We start from the raw sequence: 27,315 nt of genomic DNA, 5'->3' as shown, positions 1-27,315 counted from the left end.
TTTATAACTTGCATGGTAAACAAGACCTTTCTTTTTTTCCGTAATTCACTGCACATTTCATACATGTTCTAATTCATAAAAGATTTTTATCCTTGCCTTAAGAACAAGGCTGTTCAGAAAGTACAATTTCCATCACTACCTGAGCTTCTTCTTGTTGCTTCTTGAGTTGCTCCAGCATCTGCTGAAATTCTGCCTCTTTCTGCTCTGCTTCTTCCATGGTTGCTTGATTCTGTTCTTCATAGGCCATGGCAACCACAGCCAGGATCAAGTTGATCAGATAGAAAGAGCCCAGAAAAATCACCAGAACAAAAAATATCATGTATGTCTTCCCAGCAGCACGCAGTGTCTAGGAAGTGGAAAGCCTATGTTATTCCACCACTTATCTTTGTTACTGCAACAGTGTTATGCTTTCAGCTCATGTAAAAATAAGCCTATTTATAAAATTTTGGATGTCACCAACAGTTTACTTGTTATGTCATAACAATTTCTTACCAGCTGATACAGGTTTTCCCAGAAGTCCTGAGTCATTAGCCGAAACAATGACAAAAAAGCCCAGCTGAAGGTGTCAAAACTTGTGTAGCCATAATTGGGGTTTCTACCAGCTTTCACACATATATACCCTTCTGGGCATTGCCTACATGAAAACCAAACAGGAGGTACTTAGTCATAACTTTTATTCCCCTCTAGAACATATTTATTATCTGTTGGAACAATACTCATTATTTTTCCACAAGAAATCCATAAATTACAATTGAATTCATTCAGAAGAAAAACTCCTAAGAAACTAACTAATAACAGCGTAAATGAAAGATACCCTTTCCATCCATTCACTGGTTGAAATGATCTAAATATTAAACTTCTCCTCGGTCACGTTTTGCAAATAGAATCTTTATTCCAAATGAATCAATTCTGAGCAGAAATAATTGCTAATAGGTTGTTAAGGTTACAGGCAGATTAAACAATACTATATAGCTAAATCCAATTGTACTATTAGGGATCTCCCTATCTGATATATATATATATGCTGATATATACATTTTTAGAAAGCCTCTTCACTGTTGCCAGCCAGATATCCAAGTTCAGCTGACAATTCTAAGGTCATAAGTGGGCACATGTGAATGGCAGAATTTGCCAGTAATGGAAGAATTTGGCTTGCAGAAAAAGATTCAGTCTTTAAATGTGAAGTCACTGTTGTGCTTCCTTAATATTTTGCAGGCTCTCTTTCTTAGTTCTAACTTTTGCTTTCCTCCTACTTTTTTTTAAATCAGAAAATCACCAAAATAGACTTTACAAGAGTTCAAATTTTATCATTAACATCAACATCATTTTCCAATTAAGCAGGAAAAAAGGCTGTTAATTAGTATTTTGTTTAGACAGAGAGTAAAATATTTTTACTTAAGCAAGAAATTCTTGCTTAGCAGCAAAACTCCATAAGTTCTATAACCCTGCTAAATATGGAGTTGCAACTAGGTTTTGTGTTATTGTTTTTTCTACAGAGGATAACAGAGAATTTTTGAAAGGGTCTTACCCTGCATCAGAGCTATTACCACAAAGTAGGGCATCTCTTTGTCCTTCCAAAATGTAAAAATGAGCTGTGTAGAAAGCATTAGAAATATATATGAATAAATCAAATAAATCTGAAATTGCTACAAAGTAAAATAAAAACAAATTGTGTTAAAGTGTCTAGCTGCTGATTACTTTGTATCTTGTTTAGAAACCTCTCTGGCTATTGTACATTTTATTGTATGTATTTCATCTCTGTCAGTCAATGACTGTAAGCAATTCTACATAAAGCAGAAATATAAACTACAGAATGTTCTTCGATCAAAAATAGCTACATATTTTAGCCACAAATGTATTAAAAAGTTATATCAGATATTCTTACTTTCATCCTCAATGTAATCCTTCCAGTTAAATGTGCTCACTGTCATATTAACAAATGTACCATTTTCATTCATTGTGCTGTTAAAGTAGGAAATAATGCTTATTTCAAAAGTAGAATTGTCTGGAGGCCACTGCAGGCATTTATTCCTCAAGTTGCCCATGAACAGCTGCAGCCCTATCAGTGCAAATACACTCAGACAAAACACTGTCAGGATCATCACATCTGAGAGCTTCTTCACAGACTGAATTAGGGCTCCCACAATAGTCTTCAGGCCTGCAAAGAAAAAAGATCCATAAAATTATCAAAGAGTATCTTTGCCCTTCCCATATAACTAAGTTGGCATGCAGACACTTAAATCTTTTATTTTTCAAAAAGTAAAGCTTCATGAGCAGCCTCAGAGCTTGTGAAGATGAATGAAAGAAAAAGATTCCTTTTTATGAATAGGCAACATACATATATTCCAATAAACCAAATATATAATGTTATTCTCAAGCAGGAAATTTTATCAATCATGCTTTCCTATTATAGATTTGATTACATTTCTTAATTTTTCCCTGCATTTAATATTCTGCCAATAATTCAATTTCTAGTTAATATTAAACATGACTTCACAACAGTATGAAGATAGCATGAAACAGAATTGCAAGTAACTTTGAGGAAAAACTCATTTGCATTTGATAAATTTTCCTGTGCATCATTTATTTCCTTTTTGGTAGCTTTTGTTGTTTTTACTTCATTTTCTCTAAGACTAATGACAATTTTAAGTGGCAAAATAAAGGAAAAAATTCAAAACCAAGAAAGCCAGAGCACTAAAGCTTTTGTAATGTAGAGGCAAGTTTTCATAATAAAATGCAGAAAAAACAAAGCAAAATAACCCATAGGCCTCATATTTTATGTTTCATGCAAGCATCTGTTAAACTCAAAGGCTGATTTTGCAAAATAAAAGAAGCTAACGCTGAAAAGGCAAAGAATCATAATCTAGGTTTATGATCCATGCCTTTTGCTTTTTTCTTTTTTTTGGCAACATGAGCAGCAAACAGCAAGACTTATGCTCAAAGGAAGTGAATTCGACTTCAATGGAACAAAAGTCAGCCTCGGTGTTTAACCTCGCTCTCACCTGGAATGACTGATATTGTTTTCAAAGCTCGGAGAACTCTGAATGTTCTCAACGCTGAGACATTGCCCAGGTCCACAAACTCTGTCACATATCTGTAATAGGGGAGTTCACACACAAACACAATGACAGCACACAAATAACAGTTGGAGATACGAGGGGCCTAACACCTTACACCAACTTCTTCTTACCTGGAATTACAGAAATAGTTTTCAAAGCTCTCAATACTCTGAAAGTTCGAAGAGCTGAAACATTGCCTAGGTTTACAAATTCTGTTACATACCTGTAGGATTAAATCACAGTTATTCAGAATTGAGGCAGAGCTTATACTAATTATGTGGGTCTTCAAAACCTCTGTGGCAATACTAGCAATCATACTTCAAAATTTACCTGTCTCTTCAGTACATCTCACTTTAATAATTATTTCCCTCAATTTTTCTTAAATGTCATTGAAGTGAAACTCACTGATCTGTATTAGAACAGCTAATTAAACTAACTAGCTTGTAATGGGATGGTGACATGAAGTCAAAGGGATGGCTTCCTTTCTGGTGAGCAGAAAAATGTAGGACATGAAATTAGTGTCCCTCTAGTAATTACACTAGTGGCTGACACTCTGTGTCAGCTCCTGCTGTATTTTACTTTGATTTGTGCATACTAAAATGTGTGATACAATGTCTAAACTTCAGAGGTTGCAGAAATTAAGTGTTTAAATATATACATTTATTAGAATAATATTTACCACTAATTTCATGCCCTAAAAGCTTAAAAAGTTCTTGAACCACTTACGCCATTAAAATGACACTGAAGTCAAGCCAGTTCCATGGGTCTCGCAGAAAAGTAAAACCTTCTAAGCAGAAGCCCCTTGCAAGAATTTTGATAAGTGATTCAAAGGTATAAATTCCAGTGAAAGTGTACCTGAAAATCATCAAAGCAGGAATAATGGATTTTGCATACTTATAGACAGTGCCATTTAGCAAAGATGACTTACAAGAAAAGTATTTAGAAGTGAAAGGAGTAAATCGTTAACTTCACTTGCCCTAAACATTGTAGAACATATTTGCTACTCATTTCATGTGCTTGAAAATAATTTCAGACTCTAGTATTTATAAATACATTTCAGGCTTTGATATTTATATGTACATTCTCTGGCACTAACAGGGTTGCCTCTTTGCTTGCACACATAAATCAGGTAGATGTCTAAGTGTTACAAAAAATGAAGAATTTTTTTGGTGTCAAAATCAGAGTTTTGTGAAAATCAGTTCTGGATAATAACTATACTCATGTCTATATTACATGTTTATTTCATAAATAATCATTAAATATAAGAAAGCATGCTCAGACTGTTATTCTTGAATACTTGGAGCATGATTACCAGTTTACCTGTGTGGGAACAACCATTCATTTAACAACATAGAACAGTCAGTTATAACCAGCATAATGCAGGCACTTCCTGAGACCCACATGGATCTGTGTGGACCTTCAGAATAAAACAACTCTACCTACTTACAGACCATACTGCTCTCTTTTCAGACTCTCAGCAACTCTTAACAAGCCATAGTCACTGCTGAGCATACTGGGAATGGGTTAATAGTAGTGGTTTCTAAACACAGCATTCAGAGTAAGGCTCATTAATGCAATGAAATAAATAAATAAAAATCAATAATGGCTATTTGAGAACAGGAGGGAATGAAAGAAACAAGTGGTTAGAACCACGTTTTTCATGAGTAGTATTATTTAAAACAAAAACATAAGGGCTTTGAGCAAGCTGGCCCTGTGGAAGGTGTCCCTGCCCACAGCAGGGGGTTGGAACCAGATGATCTTCAAGGTCCCTTCCAACCAAAACCCTTCTATGATTCTATGATTCTACAATATTTCAGAGGAAAACACCTATCTGTATTTATAACATGCATTTATAACCATGAACAAGAAAAAGATACTTTGATGTTTCCTTACTTCCATCAGCTCTTTGTTTCTCCTTCATAGATAAGGCCCTTTCCTCAGCCGTTTGAGTTTGTTGTGTTTGAGGGTTGTGTGTGCTTGCTATAGCAGAGACTTATGAGTTCACATCAGTGAGCCACAATAAATGTCCCACTGTGATAAGATCATGGATACTCAAGCAAAATATGGCTGACCTCACCAATGGCATGCAACGATTTTACATGCACATTTGTAGTTCTGGAGTTCCTTTCCCAATTTACAGCTCAGAATATCCAAGGACAAGAGCTTCTGTTCATATTTCACAGTAGAAGTTCAGATACTCCTCAGACATAATTTTAAAGAACAAGGTATTACACTTAAACCCTTTAAGTTATTCACGAGGAAACCAGAAAGATATTGATGATCTCATGGAATCTGATTCTTCATGACTCTGGACAAGCCCATTCTGGCATGTAACTTTTCATAAATGCCTCTTGTTTGGAGTCACACCAAAACAAAGATGAAAAAAAAAAAGAAGTAAAAATGTTTAACTTACTCTACATTCTTTGTCCAGTCTGGAGGGTTACTCATGGTCATAAATACACAGTTGGTCAAAATAGTGCACATGATAAGCATGCTGAATAATGTAGGTTATAGTCAAGGCATGTAAGTCAAAAAAGCATAACAGTTTTATAACACTGATATAAAGTAAAATTACTAGGTGTACAGAAATGTATACAAATAACTTGACATTGTAATTAACATTTGAAAATAAAGTTTTGCACATAATTTTATCTGTTTTAAATGGTATGCCATCTGGCATGTTATGGTGCACTTCTATAAAACAATGCATTACTTTTGTAATTATAGCAGGTTTAGGTTTTAAATGAAACCTAAACACATCCTTAAGTCCATAAAATATGATATGACTACCCAAATGTAATTACTCATTGAAGACAGGGGGATCATTCTAAAAGATCTTTAGTCAGAGGTTGGTTGTTTAAGCCCAAGTTTTCCTTTGGACGTGATTGAAATGTATTTGAAAATACTGTTCTTTATCCTGAATTTTTTATAGGACACCTACCCCAATGCTGAAAATACAATGCTGAAAAAGCAGCTCTTTACACATGCTCTTTTGTCCTTGCTAAGTGAGTCTAGTTCATGAATAGTACTACTGGTCTTGGTAAAAGTGTGACCTTAGATATGTTCAAGTGCAATGGTTTGTTACTAATTTGGCCTTAGCTGCAGGGCTCAGTATGGCATCAGGTCTCCTTTTAGATATAAAGCCTGATATTTAAACTCTGACAGCTTTAGGTGGTTCAGTAGAGAATTCTCTTGGCAAAGAATGAAGATCATGCTGTAATTCATGTGTAATATTGCTCCTTTTTTAAGTGTGAACAGCTTATATTTATTTAGCATAGTACACCCCCATGGACACAATTTGTATATCCACATGAAAAGCATTATTTCAGTCATTAAATGGTTTTAAATGGCAAATCTTAAATCAACATTAAGAAAAAAGGATATGAATGTACCAAAATCTTGATAGCAATTTTTCTGATAGGATTAAAAGGAGTTAAAATATACAAGGCAGATGTGGCGCTGAATCGGAAAATTGCTTTTCCCTTATTCAATACTATGAAAGTCTGTAAAAAAGAAATATAAAATTAAAATACAGTCTTGACTACATAAATATCTTTACTTCCTAGTAAAATTTCCATTCTCCACCTGAGAGGCACAAGTTCCATTCTACTGTCTACCTGTGGTAGGAAAATAACTGATTTCTATAAATATGGTTAATTAAGCCTTCCACAGCCAAGTCTCCAATTTGCAAAGTTTCCCAGCATGTGGACTGCATTCTGATGATATTAAAATTGGTGGGAACTATAAAAAATGACAGTTTATCAATAATAGCAAAATGCAGCATTTTATCAGTAAAATATTTCTGTTTTATTTCTAATGAAGTCTTTGATTAAAGCAAGTTTCAAATTAATCAAATACATTCTACCTTGTAAGCAAACAAAAACAAAACCAAAATATCAAAAGGGCAATTCTAAATGCCAGTTTGTATTTGTAACGAGTCCTTGACAGAATGATATACACATATATATGGCAACAAGGAGAAATACCTGTTCCTACACAATCAACTATAACTGTAAAATAATCTTGCTTTCATTTTATATTTTAAATACTACCAATATCAATTGCACTTATATTCTAAAAGTATATCTGTGAAAAAAATAAAAAGAATTAATAAATTACCAGCTGGCATAGTTCTGAGCAGTCTGAGACAAACATATATCAGAATTTGGCAACCTATGACAACAAAACTTTTTTTCAAAAAACTGCTGGGTTTGATTCTAACAATATGCTCTCATTTCCCCTATATGTGAGCAGCAAATTTAGCTAGTTATTATCTTTTAAAGTTTGACCTGATAAAGCTGTGGTTTGTGTTCATTTTATTCTGTTCCTGTTGGCAGTCATTGCCTAAGTGTATTTGTGCATGAATGAGGTTTACTTGCATCTCTGGTGCTGCTTGAAATTTCTTCAGGACATAACTATTCTTCATTCCTTTTGCTCTTTGTCGATGGTAATGGCTCTGCTTTGTGTTAACATAATAGAGTCTTTGTTACACTCTCAGCAGAGCTATACAGTATCACTGTTCTCCATGTTGATTTCCGTTCTCTGTAAAAAGCTGGCTGTGATCAGAAAAATGCTGCCCTCTCCACGGCCTTTAGTGCCTATCTGGTCTGTCATCTCTGGCAGGGAAAGCAAACCTCTCCACGATGGGAAAGAAAATAGGTAAAGGAGTGTTGCTGGTGCCTGTTCGCAGAATAACTCAAGGAAATGCTGAGGGTGGCAAAGAATGGACACATACTCACTGGCATTTCTCTCTGCCCTACAGTCCTTCACCCAGCTGGAAATGCTAGAAAGATGTTGCCTGTCCCAAGGTCACTGCTCCAGCAGAGCCTGAAGACAGACTACAATCCACGTATGATTTTCTCTGCACTGACGAGTCAATGATTAAGAGTAGTTTCTGCTCTACACAGGGGGAGAGATGACTAATTCTAGCCCATCATTTATAATATCCATTTGTTTTCTGTTAAGCACAATTAGACTGGTACATAATATAAAGACAAATGTCAGCTGTGACAAAAGATTATATAGTTTACTAATTGCTCTCATAGACTAAGAAGTCCATCAGTAGCCTGAGTTTTTACACTTTTGCTCCAAAAAATCATACTACTTTTTCTGATAAATGGTGGTTAGAAACTATGCTTCAGTATTTCTCAGTTTTCTGATACTTCGCTTGCAGAAGGCTTGTTCAGATAACTTTATCCCTGAACTTATTTATGCAACTTTATTCCTGTTTTTGTTTGTTTGTTTGTTTGTTCTGCTGTTTTTGGTTTGGGTTTTTTGGTTTGGTTTGGTTTGGTTTGTTTGGGGGTTTTTTGTTTTGGGGTTTTTTGCAGTTAGTCCAGAAACTTAGTGCGAACAATTACATTGTAAGTAATAATTTGCATGGAACTGTTGATATAAGCTAAACCATAAACATTAAAATAACCCTTGGCAATGCTTCTTCTCTGAACTTTGATTTCTTTACATTTCCTTAATAATGTTAATATTTGTGCTATCTACAGCACAGTTTATTTAACTTTGGCAACTGTTAAGTTACGCAGTTACATACAGATTCTAATTTATTTTCTGCTTTTTTTCCCTGTTTCCGAATCCATAATTTTTAAACCAGTTTTGCAAACCAAAGGCAACCACAAATTTAGCCACAAAACTGAGAGTATTATGTGCATGATTTTTTTTCCTAACAAACAAAGTAAGTTTCTTTAGACTTTAAAATATTTTATGTCTTGATTGTTTTATAGCTGTTCAATGTCAAGTTTCTTATCTTGATGGCAGCCTGGAATGCTTCTAGCCATCATCAGAGCAACTGTGTCCATTTCTCTGTTTCAGGGAGACAGAAAAAGATAATCCCAAGGACTTATCCTTCTGCATTTTTTAATTTAGGGGTGTTATCCACATCCTGATCTTCCCTCACTCTCCTTACCCACTACACTTTGCAGGTCTATCAGGAACTGAGAGAACATCTTGATACTGCTAAAGGAGCACACAGAAATAAACAGGAATATAGAGGAAAACCTGCTATTCCTGTCATACGTACCTTTCACTAATCACTGCAGGACATAAGATACTTTTAACTATTCCCAGGCTGGACCATTTCAGACCCTGGAGGAGTTCAAAATGGTCTACAACTAATCCTAGCTATGGAGATATACTTGTTTGTTCCCTGTCTTTCTCTTAAGTCAAATAATGGTAGCCTGTTTCCAGGCTGAATGGATCATTGCTACAAGACCAAAAGACACATACTCTACTGCGCATCCTGACTTTTAAAAAGTCAAACCTTTTACTTTAATGGAACTGTTTGAACTACCCTTTCTATATCCAAGTCACTGGCTTGCAGATCATGTGAAAAGTAAGAATCTGTATGACTGTGGAAATTTTAAGGGAAAATGCACCTTTACATTCTTCATGGAGCAGAACTATGCTACTAATGGTCCCGCTGTGTTACAGCCTCACACATATAACTCAGAAACATTGCATTTATCTCACAACATGTAACTCTTTACTCTGCTCTTTATGTAAAAAAATTCTTTAGAACACCAGAAATGTCTTTTTTCAATTCTTTACTCAAAACCCAGATTTTCCATGGTGTCTGCCACAGACTTGTAATTGACAGCTGTCCAACAGAGATCTACCACAGCAATGCCAAGCACCTCAAACAATAGTTTTCACTGTGATAGTTTCATATGAGCCAAGATTTACACAGAGTCTCTAGATGCTACATATATAGAGATAGATATATTTCATACATACATATATGTGTTTACATATGTTATATTGCTATAATAGAAACAAAGAATATGGTTACAGTCCTTTATTTCACTAACTTGTATGGATGCTACCTGGCTATCTACAACTATGCCCATTGCAAAACCATGCTCAGAACATCTCTTGTGTCTTATCCAGTCTTACTGCTATATTGGAATCAGGAAAATTCACTCACATTCTCAAGTTCAGGCAAGATCATGGAAGCTACATCTTCCTTACAATGAAGTAAATTACAAGTTACTCAACAGAATTGAAGCGGTCACAACACTAAAGAGCATAAATCAGTTTGGTTAAATGAAAGGATGTTTCTGTATATTAAGTGGATTGATAGCTCTAACCATCATATTTTGTGATTAAACTTTCCTAGTGTAGGAAATTAAATTCTATTCTGTGCAAAACATTATTCACTCACTTTTTTATTGATATAATATGGGTCCAGGTCTTCCAAAGGTTCAGATACCATTCCTGGAGGTATGTCACCATAAATAAATGGCAGTGTCTTTCCTGCCTCCAAGTCACTGTTTGGTTTTGGACCATTTTCATCATCGTCGTCTGTATGTTCTTGCTTGGGCTTTTTAGCTTTTTCTTCTGCACAACGCTTTTCAATAGCTGCGAGAGAATCTCTAGTAAAATAGCGGAAGCTTTCAGGTCCAGGTGGTGCCAGCAGTGCCTGTGCCATGTTTTCATCCTGCAAATTTAATTACTTTTAGCTTCTTGCATAAGAATGACCTATAAAAGAAAATTAAATAATTTAGTCAAACTAAATTGTACCAATAGAAAAAAACCCCAACATTTGGTCAGAAACTCTTTCCAGGCGTAAATAGAAGCAGCATATTTCAAGGCTGAACAAAAGTTAAAAACTACTGCTCAGAATTCATTTATATATTTTATAAATTATTTTTTGGCTTTTTCCTGCTGATTCAGAAAAAGCACTATTTCTGCCCACAAACACAGCTTTGCCTCTGTCCTTGGACTCTCTCAGATAAAGCAAACTGCTGATACGAGTGTTTTAACAGTATGGCTTTTTTTTCTGTAACACCAAGTGTAAACACATGTTCTGTGAGGTACTCTTGAAAACTGTAAACCTATATTTTACTTCTTAGATTTTATCTTCCCATATTTTTTCAAGTATAAGTAATAAAACTTTACAAATGCAAATACAAATTAAATTAAAAAGAAAGTTTTGCACAACTAGTGCTCTTTAAATGACAGCAACTGAATTATAGGAGGAACAAGCATAATTCTTTCCTACTGACAGTTAACTGTGGTGAAGGCTAATATTAGATACCAAAGGTTAGGTTGCATTTATTGACTGTCTGTGAGCTGTGAATCAAAACCACAGGCCTTTTAAGTAAAAGGAAACAGGATGTACAATCAAGACTATGTGGAAAAAAGTGCTGCTTCTGATTTTTTGCAAGGTAAGTGTTACAGTATTATTTCAGACTGAAAGTAGTTTGAAATCTAAGACTCTGGTTCCCTGTGAATGTCTTTAGTGCCAATGCTGGATGATGCTGCTTTTTCCTGCTCTCTGCACTGAACTCTCCACTGTACAGAAGGTCTCTATATGAAGCCCTGCAGTGCATCAGCTGAAAGTAGTGTTATTTTGTCTCTTCCAAGTCCTTCTGCAGGAGTACCAGTTATTTAAACTGATGCACTGTACAGCACAGCTGTACTGTAGACATGAAGAAAGCTTCTCTCAAGGAATATCCTGGAGAACTATGAGTTAATGTAATGTGCAGAATGAGAGAGATCCTGGAGTGGCTGGAGGTACAGATGCAGTATAAATGGAAAAATAAACTGGAAAGCCAGCAGGCAACCTTATCACAGGTTTCTACGCTGAAACTTCTGCTACTAATTTTTACTTTGTACAAGATGTAAGCCTTTGCTGATCCCTTTTTTTTTTTTTAAATTAATGTAAATCCCAATTATAAGAATCCTAAACTCAAAATTACCCTTTATTTCAGAATTAAAAGAACATTCATTCTCTGGATACAGTCCACAGTCCTTTGATTATTACTTTTGCCCATGCAGGATTAATAAACTAAGAAGATATTAAAAGTTTCCCTTTGGTCTTTCTGAATAATTCATTGCTTTATTTCACACTTTACAGGTCTGTGATTCAACTTCTCAAGCTAGGTGCTTTTTCTATGAAACTAGTCTGAGAAAGTGCATCCAAAAAGAGTCATCAATGGGTCTCTCTTGTCCTTATAGTTCAGTGCATCAGTTTAGGTTGCTTTTCATGTGTTAACAGTTACAGGTATTAATGCTACAACACAATGCATTGCCCTCACTTGAAATAAATGCATTTGTATTGCTAGAATTCCACAAAGAGGCCAAAAAGTAACATAGGAAAGTATTAACAGCCTTGGGGTTTCACTGTATTTCTCAGACAGGCAAACAAAGGTGCTTTAAAAAAGTTTTCCTGACAAGCTGGAAACATTACTTGAGACCTGCCTCCTCTACTCTCTAGCACAGTTATATCTTTCCTGGCTGCTGCTCTTAGAGAAGAAGGGTTTTCCTATACTAAATGTGCCCCAAGCATTTTCGTTCAGATGACGAAGCTTAATAGAACAACACAGAAATAGTATTTGATTAGTGTTGCTATACATGCAGTAATTTAATGGAACAAAACAGAACAAAAGTTGTTCTGTTCCCTGTACCGAGCCCTGAACAAGCCCTTCGCAATCCTTGAATGATGAACCACTCATTTGTTAGTGATAGCTTCCCTCTCCTTCCTTCACTGGTTTTAAAATAATTTTTTATCTGGAAACTAAACTGCCAGGACATGAATGATACTAGGCAGAATTCAGAATAACTTGCATTAAAAAACAATCTTTAAAGAAATAGTCTCAAAAATATGTGTGGTGCAGGCCTCTCAGTAACTTATGCTGCTCAGCAAAGAGTTTCAAGCATTTGAAATACAACTTGGGCCTAGATACCATATGTATAATGGTCTATAATTCAATAAATTTCATTAGGAAAATAAGGTTCCAATTTATTAAAGACACGCTTTTGCCAAATAAATCCATTTAGCTGTAACTGAGCATTGCATTTCATAAATCCTTCTCCAGTTTTCCTTCAGTCACTTCCTTTAAATAATAAGATTGAGCAATAAACAGTATCCATATGTTCTTAATTTTACACATATTTCAGCTAATTATATTATGTCTATGGATAACTTGTTAAACTTTTTTAAAATATAATTCTTGTTAAACCTTTTTTAAAATGTAATTATCTTCTCAACATTTACAGAGAAGATGAGTCAGAAAGTAAGTAAAATATCTGTGCTAACAATGTCAAATTAATTTTTCTGTGTCTCCAAAAAAGCCAGAAGAAGTGGCCTGAAGGTATCTATTTTTGTGGTATTTTAAATAGGGCAAATGGTAAAAGTGAAAGTATCAGTGTAAGTAGCAGGTAGATACTAGGATTATTTATTAAAATCATCAGGTTATCTAACAGGTTATTTGCACTTTGCCTGAAACAGTCCACACACACCTTTCAAAATTTTCAACGTGGAGAAATAGCAAACCTTGAAGTGGTTTTTTTTTTCCCCTTTGGAGAACTGGCATGAGAATTATTTCCCTGCTAAAACCTTGAAAAAGCTGACTACTGAGATTTTGATTCCATTAAAACTGAAACCATTGGTTAGGGTTGGAATAAATGCAAATAATAGCAAATGGAATCTGTAACATGACCAACTATCATAGTTTTCTTCTGCTAATCTTTTATTTGAGAAGCTGTAATTTGGGACTAATATCTTCCTCTGTGCCAAGCCCTGCAATAGCCTCCCAGATGCTAAACCCTGGATTAAAAACTCCCTCTAAATCACTAGTGTTAATAAGACTAGCTGTCTCACATTGAAATAAAGCTATTTGTCCAAATAAAACAGGTGGGGTTCCCATGGTAGGAGAGACAGAAACAACAGGGCTATTGGCACCACCTCAGCATCAGCTGGGGATTACTTTCTCCAGGTTAGAACTAAAAAGTGTAGCTGCTGGCTGCTGATATCACCAGAAAATTACCTCAACTCAAACTATCACTGTCCTCAGGAGGAAAGGGGTACAGAGGGAGCGTAGGGACAGCCTAAAGAGGTAAGTCTTAACTCCGTCTCTTAGTATTTGGGAAGTTGCTCTGCCAAATTCAGATATTGGTTTTCTGGAAGTGAAGATAAGTTACATGTTTAAGTTACTACCCTCTGATCAAATTACAAATCAGGAAATGCTGCCTTCAATTTGTTCTAAAAACAAAAGGATGGGTAAATATTAGTTTGTTGTGGACAAGATCTAAAATGAAATATTTTTATTGACATTTCTCTTGGCATTTGCGCACAGAGACTAATTTCATGAAGGAAAATCAATCCCCTTATCTGCTAAAGTGCTTTGAAATTTTTAAGTTATAGATCATTGTCCTTTCATAGCTGACATTTATCATGTTTTTCCTGGCATATCCCCCCTATTTTTTTACTTCTTTAAAAATATTTGAGTAAGAAACAGAATTTTGAAAAGAAAACAAGACCCAAAATGTCACTGCTGTAGTTCACAGTGGTTCACAGTGGTAAACGCAATGCAAGGCAGATTTATTTGAGATATCTAAAGAGACATCTAGTCAAATCTATCCGTGGATCCTAAGGCAAGGAATCCATGCAAGTTGGCTTCACAAAAGTAGGTATTTCAAGGAAAGGCATGACTTCCTTAAAGCTGAGAACAGCCTCCAGCATTTAGCACCTGGTCAGAACCTGCCCCTTCTTTAAACTGTAATCTACTAATTTAAACTATGGTAGTTTGTGTTTACAGGTCCTCACTGACTAACACGCAGGATTTATTTTCCTTTTTTCCATTCAATTCAACATTTACCATTCATCCATTGTGTCATTTTCTTTAGACTATAATTTATCTGTAGCAATGACTATAATTTTTGTCTGTATTTGTACAGTCAGCCTCAGTAGCCTATAGGCATTAGTGTTACATAACTATTCAAAATAAAAATAATGAAATCACCACCAGGTATGTATTAATAAAATTAATAACTCACAAAGATAAAAACAGTTACTTGTGAGAATATGAAATCAACTAATAATGGTATGTCCCAGAAACAATATTCCTTAATAAAAACTTGCTTTAAAATTTTTTAGAATGGGGTAGTGATAAGTACTGGTAATTCACACTGGCTGAAACCTGACCAAAGAACAGCAAATGCAGTAAATACTTCAGGTGCTTCAGGGATATTACATGCAATTTTATTTAATAGTAATGCCTTGCAATTAAGTATGAAAGCACATTAACTAAACCTTAAGAACCCCAACCTCAACAAAAGAAAACACTGTAAGAGTTTGGAAATCTGGTAGAATATATTATATGAGGTTCAGTCTGAGTGGTGAAAGACTAGGCAGATGGGAAAACACCCAAAACAGATTAGATTAGAGACTGGAAAGCAATTTCAGAACTATCTGAAAGATCCAGAAGCTGCATCTTGGGAAAACATTGTTGGACATGGCTCACTCTCACCAGACCTTGCTGTGGATAGTCTTTCCTCCTGCTTATTTGCCTGTTTATGCCCATTGCCATCCCACAGCCATCTCTTTTCTTCCCTCTATCTCACTGCAACATTTGCTTTTGAATTAATTTGTTCTTATTTCTTCTCTCCTCCTGCCTAGGAGTGACAAGTAATGGATTATGATTCCTCCACCAAGGCCAACTGTACATAGTAAACGAGAGTAAAAACTGATAGGTTATGTAAAGGCATGAATCTAGATTCCTCAGATATGAGATATGTACCTGCAAGTTGCAGAACTCCCAAAATAAATCATCTGACCCATTTATTTGTAAAAATTCACCCAAACCTCTAGGAATTCTTTAAATGGAGGCCTGCCTTATATTTTCTTCAATACCATAAGTTGCCTCTGAGAAGGTGTGAAAAGAGATCAAGTGTCAATACTTGAAATATTGGAGAAATCTGAAGGAGAAATGAAAACCATGTGTAATTTAAGAGGAAGAAGAAGGGCCTCTTTCTTAGCCCATTAACTGAGTTGGAATACAGTACTTAATTAACATTCCAGTGCTAAAGATCCTTACATTATAATGAAAAATAGCTACAACATGCATAACACAAATTTCTATGTCTAGACCTCATTAATGGGGTTCATTTCATTTTCCCACTGGTATTTTAGTGAAGGAATGCAGTGCTATATCAAAAGGCCATCTTACGAAGTGAAACATTATTTCCGGCTGAGAAAAAAAGATAAGTCTTACCTTTATTTTTCTATGCCAAATCTCAGATTTTAGCCCATGTATCTTGTGCTAATGTGAAAAAAAAAAAAAAAAAAGGTTGCATTTCTAGCAGAAAATGGAATTGGCAAGAAAGGTTTCTCCTTGGGAGCTGAAGCTTCTTCAAGACTGAAGTTTCATTAAGACTCTCTCATTCTTTGCTCCTGTGTCCAAAGCTTCTCAAAGTTAATTGCAGTAGACAGAGGTAAGTTACATATTCACATAGACATATTTTTCCAACCTAAGAGCACAGAGAGGTAGGAAAAGCAGGATTCAAAATAGATTATTCCACAAAACCTAATACAGACCAAAAGTACATTTAAGAATATTCTGTAGGTGATATGAGTTTCAAAAATTCCTTTTAAATTCCATTTAACCTTTTACGCGCATGCTTTAACTAAAAGGGGAAAATTAGTCTTGTTGACATTACTGCATGACTAGTGGAGTCTTTAGTAGACATGGGATAAAGATAATTGTGTGCCCTGGCTAACAGGAGTGCTTCCATCTGGCACTTGGGGAACTGCACAGTGTATCATTACTCCCCACTGGATTTACTGTCTTTAACCAGGAATAGAAGTTAATTAACCCTGTATTTGCATGAAAATACAGACACTTCTTCAAGTTATTTTTCTTAGAGAATGTTGGTTCGACTGTTTTTCTTTGCATAAATTTTTTTCTTCCATGTCAAGTAATGTAATAGCAGAAAAAGACAGTATCTTCAGGTTCCTAAATTTAAAGATTGCATCATTGCAAGAGCTGACTAAAGGCTGGTTGTGGCTTCCTCGGTCTTTAATAATCTGAGTATCTAGTTAATTAAATAGTCTACTTACATCTTACAAATTTTAGTCTTCAGCCATTCAGATTGAGATGAGCTGTCCTTGAGACATTTATTCTCATTTGGATATCTCATCTAGATGTATTTCTGGATTTTTCTGTACTTTTTATATTGTTGTTATTTTGCTTTTACTCCTAGAGAAGAAAAGAAGACATCCCTCTCTTTTAGGTCTCTGCTCCTGCCAAAGCAGCCCTCAGTAATACTTTTATCCAAATATATTGAGAATGAGCAGCCACTGTAGAAACTCTGTAGATAATATAAAGAAAATCTGAGTAGACATAGATCAGGTCAAAGAGAACACAGAAGGTGGAAAAACAAAAAGTGAAAGCTTTCTATTAGACCACTGCTTCTCCTGTTTTTCTTGTCCTCTGACAAGAAAATATGTTTCAAAAACTAACCTAGTATTAGTTCCTATCAATATAGAATTACATTTTCCCCAAAGATACAGTAAGTGCTACCACAATTAGAGCTTCCATTGTTTAGTAATGTAACATCAAGTCATTCCAAGGGTTGCTAAGAACAAATTCTTTCAATGCCTTGGTCATTTTGAGTAAGGCACTGATTCAGCACATTTTGCTGTGGTGAGTCACTACTGGAGAGGCTCCAGTGAAGACATCTGAAAGCTGTGTCTCCAGTACTAACCTCAGGGGATCATGACTCTGCCACCAGTGATACTTATCCACCAATGCATATTATACACTGAATGCAGCTTTCCCTGGGGGTACGTAGGGGACTTCCCCATCCCTTTTGCCTATTGGGCGCATCTGGATTCTGCCTCTGAAGCAGCGCTGTGCTGAAATCTGATCTCATGGTCACATACAGCAAAATAACTGTTTAAGTGCTGTTGCCCGCAAGTTTAAAAATAATATGAAAGGGATTCTATAGCTTCCTATTAAAAGAGTAATCACTAATAGTAAACATTCATATGACATTTATTTTCAAAAGAGTTTTAAAACTATCAAGTTGTAAAATATTTGCCAATTTGAAAAATGCCGAGGAAGCAATTTTGAATGTGAAAATTGTTAATAACACTACCCCTGCAGGTAGTTTCAATAAATCTGTATTTTGAATTAAAGCACAAGACAGAGAACTTTTTTCACACGTAACCCTATCACCTCATCTCTATCTTTATGCATCACGGTAGTATAGCAGAATCAGTTGTAGTCACAGCAAAACTTGAAGGAAGGAAGTTGGTTGAACTGTGAGCCCTTGGTCCTAAATATATAATAGGACACCATGTCAGTGTAATTTCATTACAGGATTTCAATTAATATCTCATATAGTTTTTAGCTTTTTTTTTGTATAACACAAATATTTGCAATACACTAAAAAAACAAAATTTGGTATTTTTTTTCTTAAATGCATGTCTTTGGTTCTCACACCAATACCAGAAATTTTCATAGGTGGGTCCAGATTATACAGTGTTAAGGTAGCTGAAGGTGATGATAGAGAATTATTTTGACTGATAAAACATTGACCAAAATAATTTTTATTTAGGGTAGCTTATCTTGATTCATCTCCCAAGAATGAATCATAGGTAAAATCTCAGGCCTAGTCAGAGGTGATTCCTGATGGACAGACCATATATATTGTTTCCTGTAAGGCTCTTTCCTGAAGTCTTCGGCATATATGGCATGAGCATTTATTTTAAGACTGATGAGAACATCTTTCAAATTCTGAGACGTGATATTGCTTCAAAAAATATTTCAAACTATATCCTCACGCACTTGAGCTCCCTTTCAATGTAATGATAAAATGGAAAAGAAAGAAATGGGGTTATTAAAAATTAGATATTGTCATCAAGACCATTATAGGGCAATATGCCAGGGATGGTGTCAACCAAGTGAAATCTAATGTTAGGCAATGAACAGAAATCATGGGCAACCATATGGACATTTGCTGTTAAGCAATTATGAAAGTGTCAACCCAGTTTTAGATTAACAAGAAACAGAGTTATCCACAAAATTAATTGTACCTAATTCAACTAATTCCTAATATTTTGTGTACTCAAAATTTAAATGTGCTGACAAGTGAAACACTGGTACATTCACCAGTATCCACTGGGAAGGTGTTAAAAAAGTTACAATAAAACATCAATTAGCAATATCTAAATACATCACAGTATTGATTTTGCTTGTAAAAAAAAAGAAAGCTCAGTTTGTAAAGTAATACCAGCTTCTAAATTTTTCTAGGTAAACTTACCAAAATGCATTTGCAACAGCAAATATTGCTTATGAACTTAAAAAGAAATAACAAACTAAACTCAGAAAATTAATTGAATCATTAAGAACCACACAGCTGGAACACTTACTTTCCTAGTCTTACTATGCCCCAGAAACTAATCAATACAAAATAGGAAAGAATAAACATCATATAGCACAAGATTAATGGACTGTATTTAGAATTTGACAGTTGTCTAGGAAACCAAAAGGGAAAAAATGGAACTTCTATTTGAGAGGCTTACACACAGTTCTTGGCTGAATGTGATTGTTACTACACAGGGAGGAAAACGCACAGAAAGTCAACATGAAAATAGAATGCTTTATACTGGGGTTTAACACAGCATATTAAAAATGTACATAGATTTCTCCAAGGCATTTATTCTAGTATCATGGAAGTGTCTAATAAAACTTAACCAAGCCTTAGGTTTGGAATGTTTTCCAAATGTATTATGGAAGTATGACTTCAATCTAGTCACACATAATAAATCCAAAGGTGCAAAGCTTTGTACCATCTCTTTAAAAGTTATCCTTGTAATACTGAAATTTCAGTATATTAAAAAAAATTGTACTAATTAGAGGCCTACAGCTTTAAGTAACATACATTACAGAATGATAGCTAGTGTTACAGCAGCTCCTAGAATTCTAGTGTTCTTCCTATTATAACACTAACTAAAACAAATTGACGTGTAGGAAATACATAGCAAGAAACTTAAACTGATATAAGTAAAAACCTTTCAGGAAGGCTCCTTAAATACTCAGTTACAGCTTTGCTTGGCAGGTAAGAAATTCCTTCATAATACAGGTTGAAGTTTATTTATATTGCTTTTGGTCAGAACTTCTGACTCAGGTCATATTTCTTCAAATGAGCATTTTTGGCTTTAAATATTAGTGACAGTCTTTTCTTTAGACATTTTATGTAAATGACAGTAAACATTAGGATTGCCCTTCTTCAGTTCAATCTGACCTCGGACTCTTGGGCCCTTTTGAGATTACTACTAATTTCCTTCATCAAGTTTACACCACTCAGACCTAAAAATAACATTATTGATTGCCTTTTTTACTGTAAACCTAGTACTTTAGCTTTCATCTGTCATACACAAGTTCTACAGATGATTGGGCTATTAAGTTAAAATAACCTTAATTTTTTTTTTTTTAAAGATTCAAAGCTGTTTGTTATGAGTGGAGTTTGCTGCTTGATAAGATGCAAGAGTGCGAGTTAGGTGTATGCTTTCACTCACCATTTAAAGTGCTCTTTATGTAACATAAAAGTTATCCCACAGTTTAGATTTAGAGAATTATTTTTCTATAAAGAATGCTATTCAATGGAAAACACACTCAATTATCTGTTGAAATAAAAATAATTGTCTGTGGTGAGAAATGTCTATCTCTGAGTGTCACTGTAGACACTCACTGTAGCCACTGGTAGGTTAACTTTGCTAAAATGTATAGGGATTCTTTATTCCTATGACTTAATATCCTAATTTTGTAGTCTACCAGCTTGATCCTTACTATCTAACTGCTGCACAATCACATATACATTCAAAAGTAAATGCTCTTCATACTAATAACTGTGGAAAAATCTCCATGCTCCAGGAAATCAAGTTGGTATAATGTTAACTGCATCTGAGAAAAAAAAAATCCTGTGTTTTTAGGTGGGATGGAGGCAAATTCACCTTCAGATTTCGAAGACCACCACACATAGATTTCAAATATTAATAAAAAGGGATAAAATACTCTTGTATCAAAGTCTTGGTACAGTCACACACTTGTCCTCTGTGGCTTGCCTCTGAGAAGGCAATGAGAGTTGTTTGCTAAGTGCACTCATTTTAACATCTGAAAACTTCATACTTGGACATATTTAAAATTAAACCGAGAAATTTGGTCTTCTGAGAGCATATTTTGAACCAATGGAAATTTGGAATTCCTCAGTTTGTCCAAACATTAAAAGATAGCACAATAATGCCTAAGAAAGGGCAGAGTTTTCAGGATATTCAAACCAAAGCAGGCAAGAATTTGGGACATGTGGGCCCAAAGTCAGGCTACATGGACTCAGGAAATTTCTGCTTTGATTCCAGGACAACCAGGCAATGAAAGGATATGATTTATGAGAAATGATGGCAGATTATTTTCTCAATTAATACAGAAGCCAGGTCACATAGTGCTATGTTACCCTGTATAAAAGAATTATTTTTCTTGTGAGCAATTAATTTCCTTATTTAATTCTTCATCTGCATTTTTGTAGTGATTTTGAACACAGATTGTAACTTCCTAGGAACCAATATAATCATACATAATAATATTTTATGATTAAGAAGGTAAAGGAAGTTTCTCACTTCACATTGTTCTTAAAATAAATTATGCTAAAAGACCATAAACATCGCTCCCCTCTCATATTGAAAAGGGGGTCCTTAAAATGAAATAAGCATCATCTAATTTAAGCATAAATAATCTATAAATGGAAATTTCCTGCAGTGTATACCTATCCCAAGATCACCCTGTTAATTAACAGTGGTTATACTGTGGTATGATAAAGGGGATCACAGAGCCAGTAGTGCTGATATTCTTCCCAGCCATTTTCCATACTGGCATCTGTGATAACCTTTCAGAGTTACCAGTGTGCCTGATACTTTTGTTCAGGAAATCCTGCAATGAAATACAAGGATGTGCCTGAGGCATTGCAGGGATAGGGAGTCAGCTGTATGTGCTCTTCAGACAATCTATACATATGTAGTAACTTCAAAACACAAAACATCAGCTTTGCTGAGCAGATACAGCAATCAAAATATCTGTGATATACACTCAGTATATTCAAAATCTGATGATTTGATAAGGATATATGACATTGAGCAGGTGGACCCAAAGAAGTGGCAGGAGAAACAATTCCAGGTTGAAAAGGGGACCTGTGAACATGGTAGCTCTATGATTACACTTCCCTAAGTAAAACTACTCAGTAAAAAAAAGATCAACAGCAATAAAGATCAATAACTAGACAAATAATTAATCTGATCATAAATAAGTTTTCCCTTAAGGTTTTACATGTGAAAGAGCCCCATAAAAGCTCAAGCTTTTTAATTCAATTTTAATTTTTTAGTTGCATTCTTCACTGTAAAACACATTTTGAGATTTGACTTATTTGATAGCATAAGAGAGTGGTAATTTTTTGTAAGAAGACATTACAAAACGGATGACCACATTAAAATTTAGTAACAATTTGCAATCACAATTTTGGAGTAGATTAGCTCGTGTTTTTTGAGTGGTTTTTTATTGTTTGTTTGGTTTGCTTTGTGGTTTGGTTTCTGGTTTGGTTTTTTTTTGTAATGAACAAATGAGATACTAGATACTTTTGTGACCTAGAATTTAACTTGCTTACTCCTCTTTAGGATTACAGTGGTAGTACACACACATTATGGTTACTCCAGAGCATATGGTGTTCCTACTCTATATTTATATTCAAAGTAATACAGCACTTGCCTGAGCTGCTCTTATCCCTATTCCCTCTGCTTTACCTCATCATAAGACAAGGAAAGTCAAGCAGTAACACTATCATAGTAATATACTAGGGATTCCAGCTGTTCATAGAGATAATTTTGATGAAAGCAGATGAACTGGTTGTAAGATACCAGCTCCAGTATCCAGATCCTATGGCAGTCCTATTGGTCAATATCAAACTTAGAGAGATGCCACTACAATGTGTTTCAGAGCTTTTAATCAGGCGTAGTAGATGTAATGAGTAACATCAGGTTTCCAATTAGGAGGATGACTTTTCCTATAGATGGATTTTGTGGTGGTTGACCCTTGATTTGATGGACTCACTGAAACCACAGTTCAGAGTCTGTACATGTGTTCTGTAACAGTCTGAACTAGTGAGCACCAATTTTATTATGATACTTCAAAACTTGGGAGGATAAAAAAGCCAATATTTCCTGCAAATGGCAACAGTATATACTACTGATTAACAGCTATAAGGTAAATAAAAAACACCAAAGAGTTACACTGAGTGGAAAATAAGCTAACTAGAATTTGGAATGTAAAGTTTCTAACTTCTAACTAGAATTTTGTGATAAAGAACAGAGTAAAGGTAACTTCCTGAAACTTATTTTCAATAGCCATTTTCAGAGTTCAGTAAACAGATCATCTTAGCAAATAAAATACCCAATATCAGAAACTTGCATTTATTTTCCTTTAGGTATAACTATAGCAGAGTTCAAGCAATTTTTTTCATTTGTCATGTTATGGTGAGAACAGCATATGGGTAAAAAGGGCCAAGATTTGTACTTTAGAGAACAAGGTCACAACTTGCTTGCCTTATGCAAAGAACTCTCTTAGTATCTTCTGTTCTCTGATTCATCAAAAGTTGTGGGACTCCAGTAATATAATTAGTACATAGCATACACACAACAAACTATATTGGGCGAGATGTGAGCAGCAGAACGAAATGGATATAATCAGTCAGAAAGTTCCATCTTACATCCTACCGCCCTTTTTCCTTCTAAAATCCTCGCTCTTTTGAGGGCAAATCTCTCCATACCTAATCTTCATAAGGTACAAGTTAACTCATCTCATGCTATCTGTGAAGAAGAAGAGGTAGAAGCACAAAATGTGTCACCAGCATACTGATTAAAATCCCCGTAGTTTCTATACTTCCTTCTTTCCCTTGATCCTTCCTCACTCTGGGTTACCTGATAACAAAGGGAAATTACCAAACTACCACTCTGACAATCTAAGAGGGCATAGGGGAATTGCTTTATGTCCTCCATTGAAAATGTGAAATTGTCTACCTTTGCTAGCATGTAGTATTATCTAAACAGAATTTTGCAATACTGTGCTTAGTTGGCACAGCTCAGAAAATTGGTATAGGTGCTTAACTTCTGCTTATTAGAGGGAAAAAAACATCAGCTGACAACACAAGCATAATTTCTGTAAATATCAAGGCCTAATAAAAAAGAGATCTGTTTAATAGGTGCTACGAAGCTTTGAATTACTGCAGCAGCTCACATTCTTGTCTGTAACAATATTTCATTCCCAAATGGAGATGTGCAGGAGAGCAAATATTAAATATTAAACTGTTGGAGTTAAAAAGTCTCCTTCTGAAACTGTTTTCTTGACAAATTAATTATAAAAGCACAAACATGATATATTTCTAAAACAAACATCATGATTATTACTGATTATTTATTTTGAAGTTACACAAGGACACCACAGGAACATTGATTTGGCACCATAAAAAAATACAAATTAAAAACTTCATTCTTTCATGCCACTACTTCAGGTACAGGCCTCACTTGCTACTCTGAGTACCACCTGAGACCCAATCCAGCTTTCTTGTCATGTATGGATTGAGGTGGTGATTTGTAATCTGTGGGTTTCTTATTCTGCTGTATGGGTTTTTCGGCATTTTTTTATTTCTACTATTTTCTTTTGGAAATAATTTCCAAATCAATACTAGCATAACACATATACTTTCAATGTCTATGCGTCCGTAGAACCACTAGTGAAAAAAAGAATTCACATATCAAAGTGATCTTCAATAGATATTTTCCATTTACCTTTAATAACTGACAGCTTTGATTATCACTGATAACAATGAATGAGACAATACATGAATGGAAAATAAAATATAATAATTCTTGTGCTGATTTCTCCAAACAGTCCTGTTAAGAAGCATTTATTAAGCTTGACAGTAACGTTACAGACAAAATGTGAACTATATATTTAGTGTGGAGCTCTGCTTAATTAACAGTTGGTGAGCCCATTCTCTCATACACACAGACACACAAGTATGAAAAAATGGCAAAGAAAGAAAATATTTCCATATATATTTTTTGCAAAATTTAGATAAGGGAATTTCTTCAAAAACATGTATATATATATACATATATATAAAAAATAGCAGTAACAAACAACATAGATTTTATTCCTGAATCATCAGAATCTGAGATGCTCAGAATCTTATGAGACCTGCTGTTCCTGAGTCTGAATATCACCAGATTTTTCTTCCTAGGAAACAAGGAACAAGGTCACTTTAATAAAATGCTTGGAATTAATGTAGTATACCTTGATGATAAAATGATCTGATTTTGCAAGTAAGAGTACTGCATCACAACATCACATGAAGAGTAGAGGCCAGATACCAGATTTAACGAGGTTAAAAAGAAAAAAATCACACCATCATCACAGTCAGTCAGTACAAAATGGCTTTGAATTCCCCATTCCATCTTTGGCTCTACCTTAACAGCAAACCAGAGGGTACAATCCAATTCTGAAACGTGGAAAAGATCATGTTGCTATGATTTATTATGGGTAAAATTAAATGTTTTTCCGTCTTACCTGATTGAAGGAGAATGAACAATCACAGCAAAGCCCAGCATCCAAAAATAATATATGTCTCCTCCTGAAATAGTCCAGATTTCCATCCACAAAGCTTTACTAATTAATTATAATTTCTGTATTCTCCGTGGAAAAGAAAACACAGAGACCTTTCCAGAATCCTCTCTGATTCTGCCTCCGCTTCCTGTTCTCAGTCTCACTCTATGGTACCCAACATATATCAGAAAACAGCTTATTAGGAGAAGGGGGGCTGGAGGGAGGGGGGATGGATGGAGGGGGAGAAGTGACGAGCCCGCAGCACCTGACGTGGCAGCTCCACCTACTGGTGGCCAGAACAACAGGGACCGAGCGCAGCCTCCGAGGCTGCTCCATCCCAGGCGTTCTGACCTGCACTTCAAACAGCTCCTGTGTAATAACTTCCTTCAGGCAAGAAGCAGAACAGATCAGCAGAACCATGCTGATTATTGAATAGCCCCTTAAAATACTTTTTCTGAAAATAATTAAATTTAAATTCTCTATATACATGGAACAGAGCATTTTGTTTTAAATGTGCTGTTTCCTTTAAAAATGCATGGGAAGGGAGGAATGTGTAAATAACAGAGCATAGCTACTGACTGCCCCCCTAACTCGTGTATGCAGAACTTGCTGATTATCTTGATACTGTCTTATTCATTAAACACCACTATGCATTTTTTGGCATCATGTTCAATTCTTTCACATGTGTAAAATGTACTATGCCTATGTAAAAAGCCTAGCTCAGTCTTTCCCTGAGACAGAATTCCTGGGTATGTGCAGATTTACATCTGCTTACCTAGGACTCCTCTGGCCCTCCTGAGAAGGATTATTAGAGCAGTGGCTCCAGCATTGCCTGGTCCAAGGGCAGCATCATTGAGTGAATAATGTCCTTCAGGCAGCATATTATTTTGTCCTGCATGTCAGTTGAAGAAGTATTGTGTCCGTGGAAAGGAAAGCGTAGGAACGCTGAGCAATGTCAGCAAGTGTGTGCAATATATTGACCCGTAGCCTGGGGTTAGAGGCCACTACAGTTCCCAAAGAATTTATAATCAAGCTACTAGCTTTGTTCAGTCATGTGGGATTTAATTAACAAATATTATTGCACAAAACAAGAAGACAAGCATATAAAAACAATGAATATTTTGCTTTCTTGTAGCTCCTGTAGTTCCTTTAAATACCTTCTCTGCAGTGCCTAGAAACAGCCCAATTCTCTGTCCCACTGGTCACACACTTCTTTTTGGAAGTGAGAATCCCAGGGCACATATCCAGCCTGATGGTCACTACCAAATCACAACTGCACAAAGCAGCAGTAGTGGTGGTAACTGCCTATGATTCATGTCCCGCATCTCTAATATCAATAGACATCCCTTTTTCAGTTAGCATTTATCCTTAAGCATTTGTGCCAGTTTGTGAGTAGTCCTTTAGATTTCAGTTACACTTGCTGTGTGCTTGACAGACATCAATACCAAATTCCTGAATCTGGCAGCAGCAAACAGAAATACATTTTTAGGGGATGTACATATTCTGTATGTACAGGATAGTGTAAGTGAAAGAGATGTACCCCCACCTTGAAAATGGGGTTTTTTTGTAAAACTGGACCACACAATGATACTCCTGATCACATTGTTCAAGCAAATCCCCTTTTTGTTTCAAAAAGACTTTGTGAGCATGAACATATACCACATTCTTTTTTAAAAAAAATAATTTTTTTCTGCCGTTGATTTTAATATTTACATTTTCAAACTTCTAGAAGTTAAGAAGGAATGTATTTTTAATAAAAAAACTGTTCATTGGCTCTACAACATAGGTTTTGCTTTCATGGGATTATGCTAATT

At 35.3% G+C, this 27,315-nt stretch overlaps 1 protein-coding gene across 2 annotated transcripts in view; it reads right to left on the bottom strand.

The window, feature by feature from the left end:
- The window catches only part of LOC135417211 (sodium channel protein type 3 subunit alpha), a 73,311-nt gene extending 47,624 nt beyond the window's left edge, over window positions 1-25,687 (bottom strand). The window contains exons 1-12 of one of the 2 annotated variants that reach the window (XM_064661008.1): window positions 25,466-25,687; window positions 16,912-17,050; window positions 16,067-16,322; window positions 10,231-10,547; window positions 6,444-6,562; window positions 5,473-5,562; window positions 3,786-3,914; window positions 3,191-3,282; window positions 1,886-2,158; window positions 1,529-1,592; window positions 493-634; window positions 140-346 (exon numbers count right to left, since the gene is read on the bottom strand). In XM_064661008.1, the coding sequence (XP_064517078.1) occupies window positions 140-346; window positions 493-634; window positions 1,529-1,592; window positions 1,886-2,158; window positions 3,191-3,282; window positions 3,786-3,914; window positions 5,473-5,562; window positions 6,444-6,562; window positions 10,231-10,497 (1,383 nt within the window). In that variant the 5' untranslated portion in view covers window positions 10,498-10,547; window positions 16,067-16,322; window positions 16,912-17,050; window positions 25,466-25,687. Of the gene's footprint in view, window positions 1-139; window positions 347-492; window positions 635-1,528; window positions 1,593-1,885; window positions 2,159-3,002; window positions 3,110-3,190; window positions 3,283-3,785; window positions 3,915-5,472; window positions 5,563-6,443; window positions 6,563-10,230; window positions 10,548-16,066; window positions 16,323-16,911; window positions 17,051-25,465 lie in introns of those variants that run through there. The other variant, XM_064661009.1, reaches the window with a different exon arrangement.
- Window positions 25,688-27,315: the final 1,628 nt, after the last annotated feature.

The sequence above is a fragment of the Pseudopipra pipra genome, chromosome 7 (assembly GCF_036250125.1).
Source record: "Pseudopipra pipra isolate bDixPip1 chromosome 7, bDixPip1.hap1, whole genome shotgun sequence".
In the NCBI taxonomy this organism is placed as follows: domain Eukaryota; kingdom Metazoa; phylum Chordata; class Aves; order Passeriformes; family Pipridae; genus Pseudopipra; species Pseudopipra pipra.
Note: the sequence above shows the minus strand (reverse complement) of the source record. Positions and strands in the feature narration are given on the sequence as shown.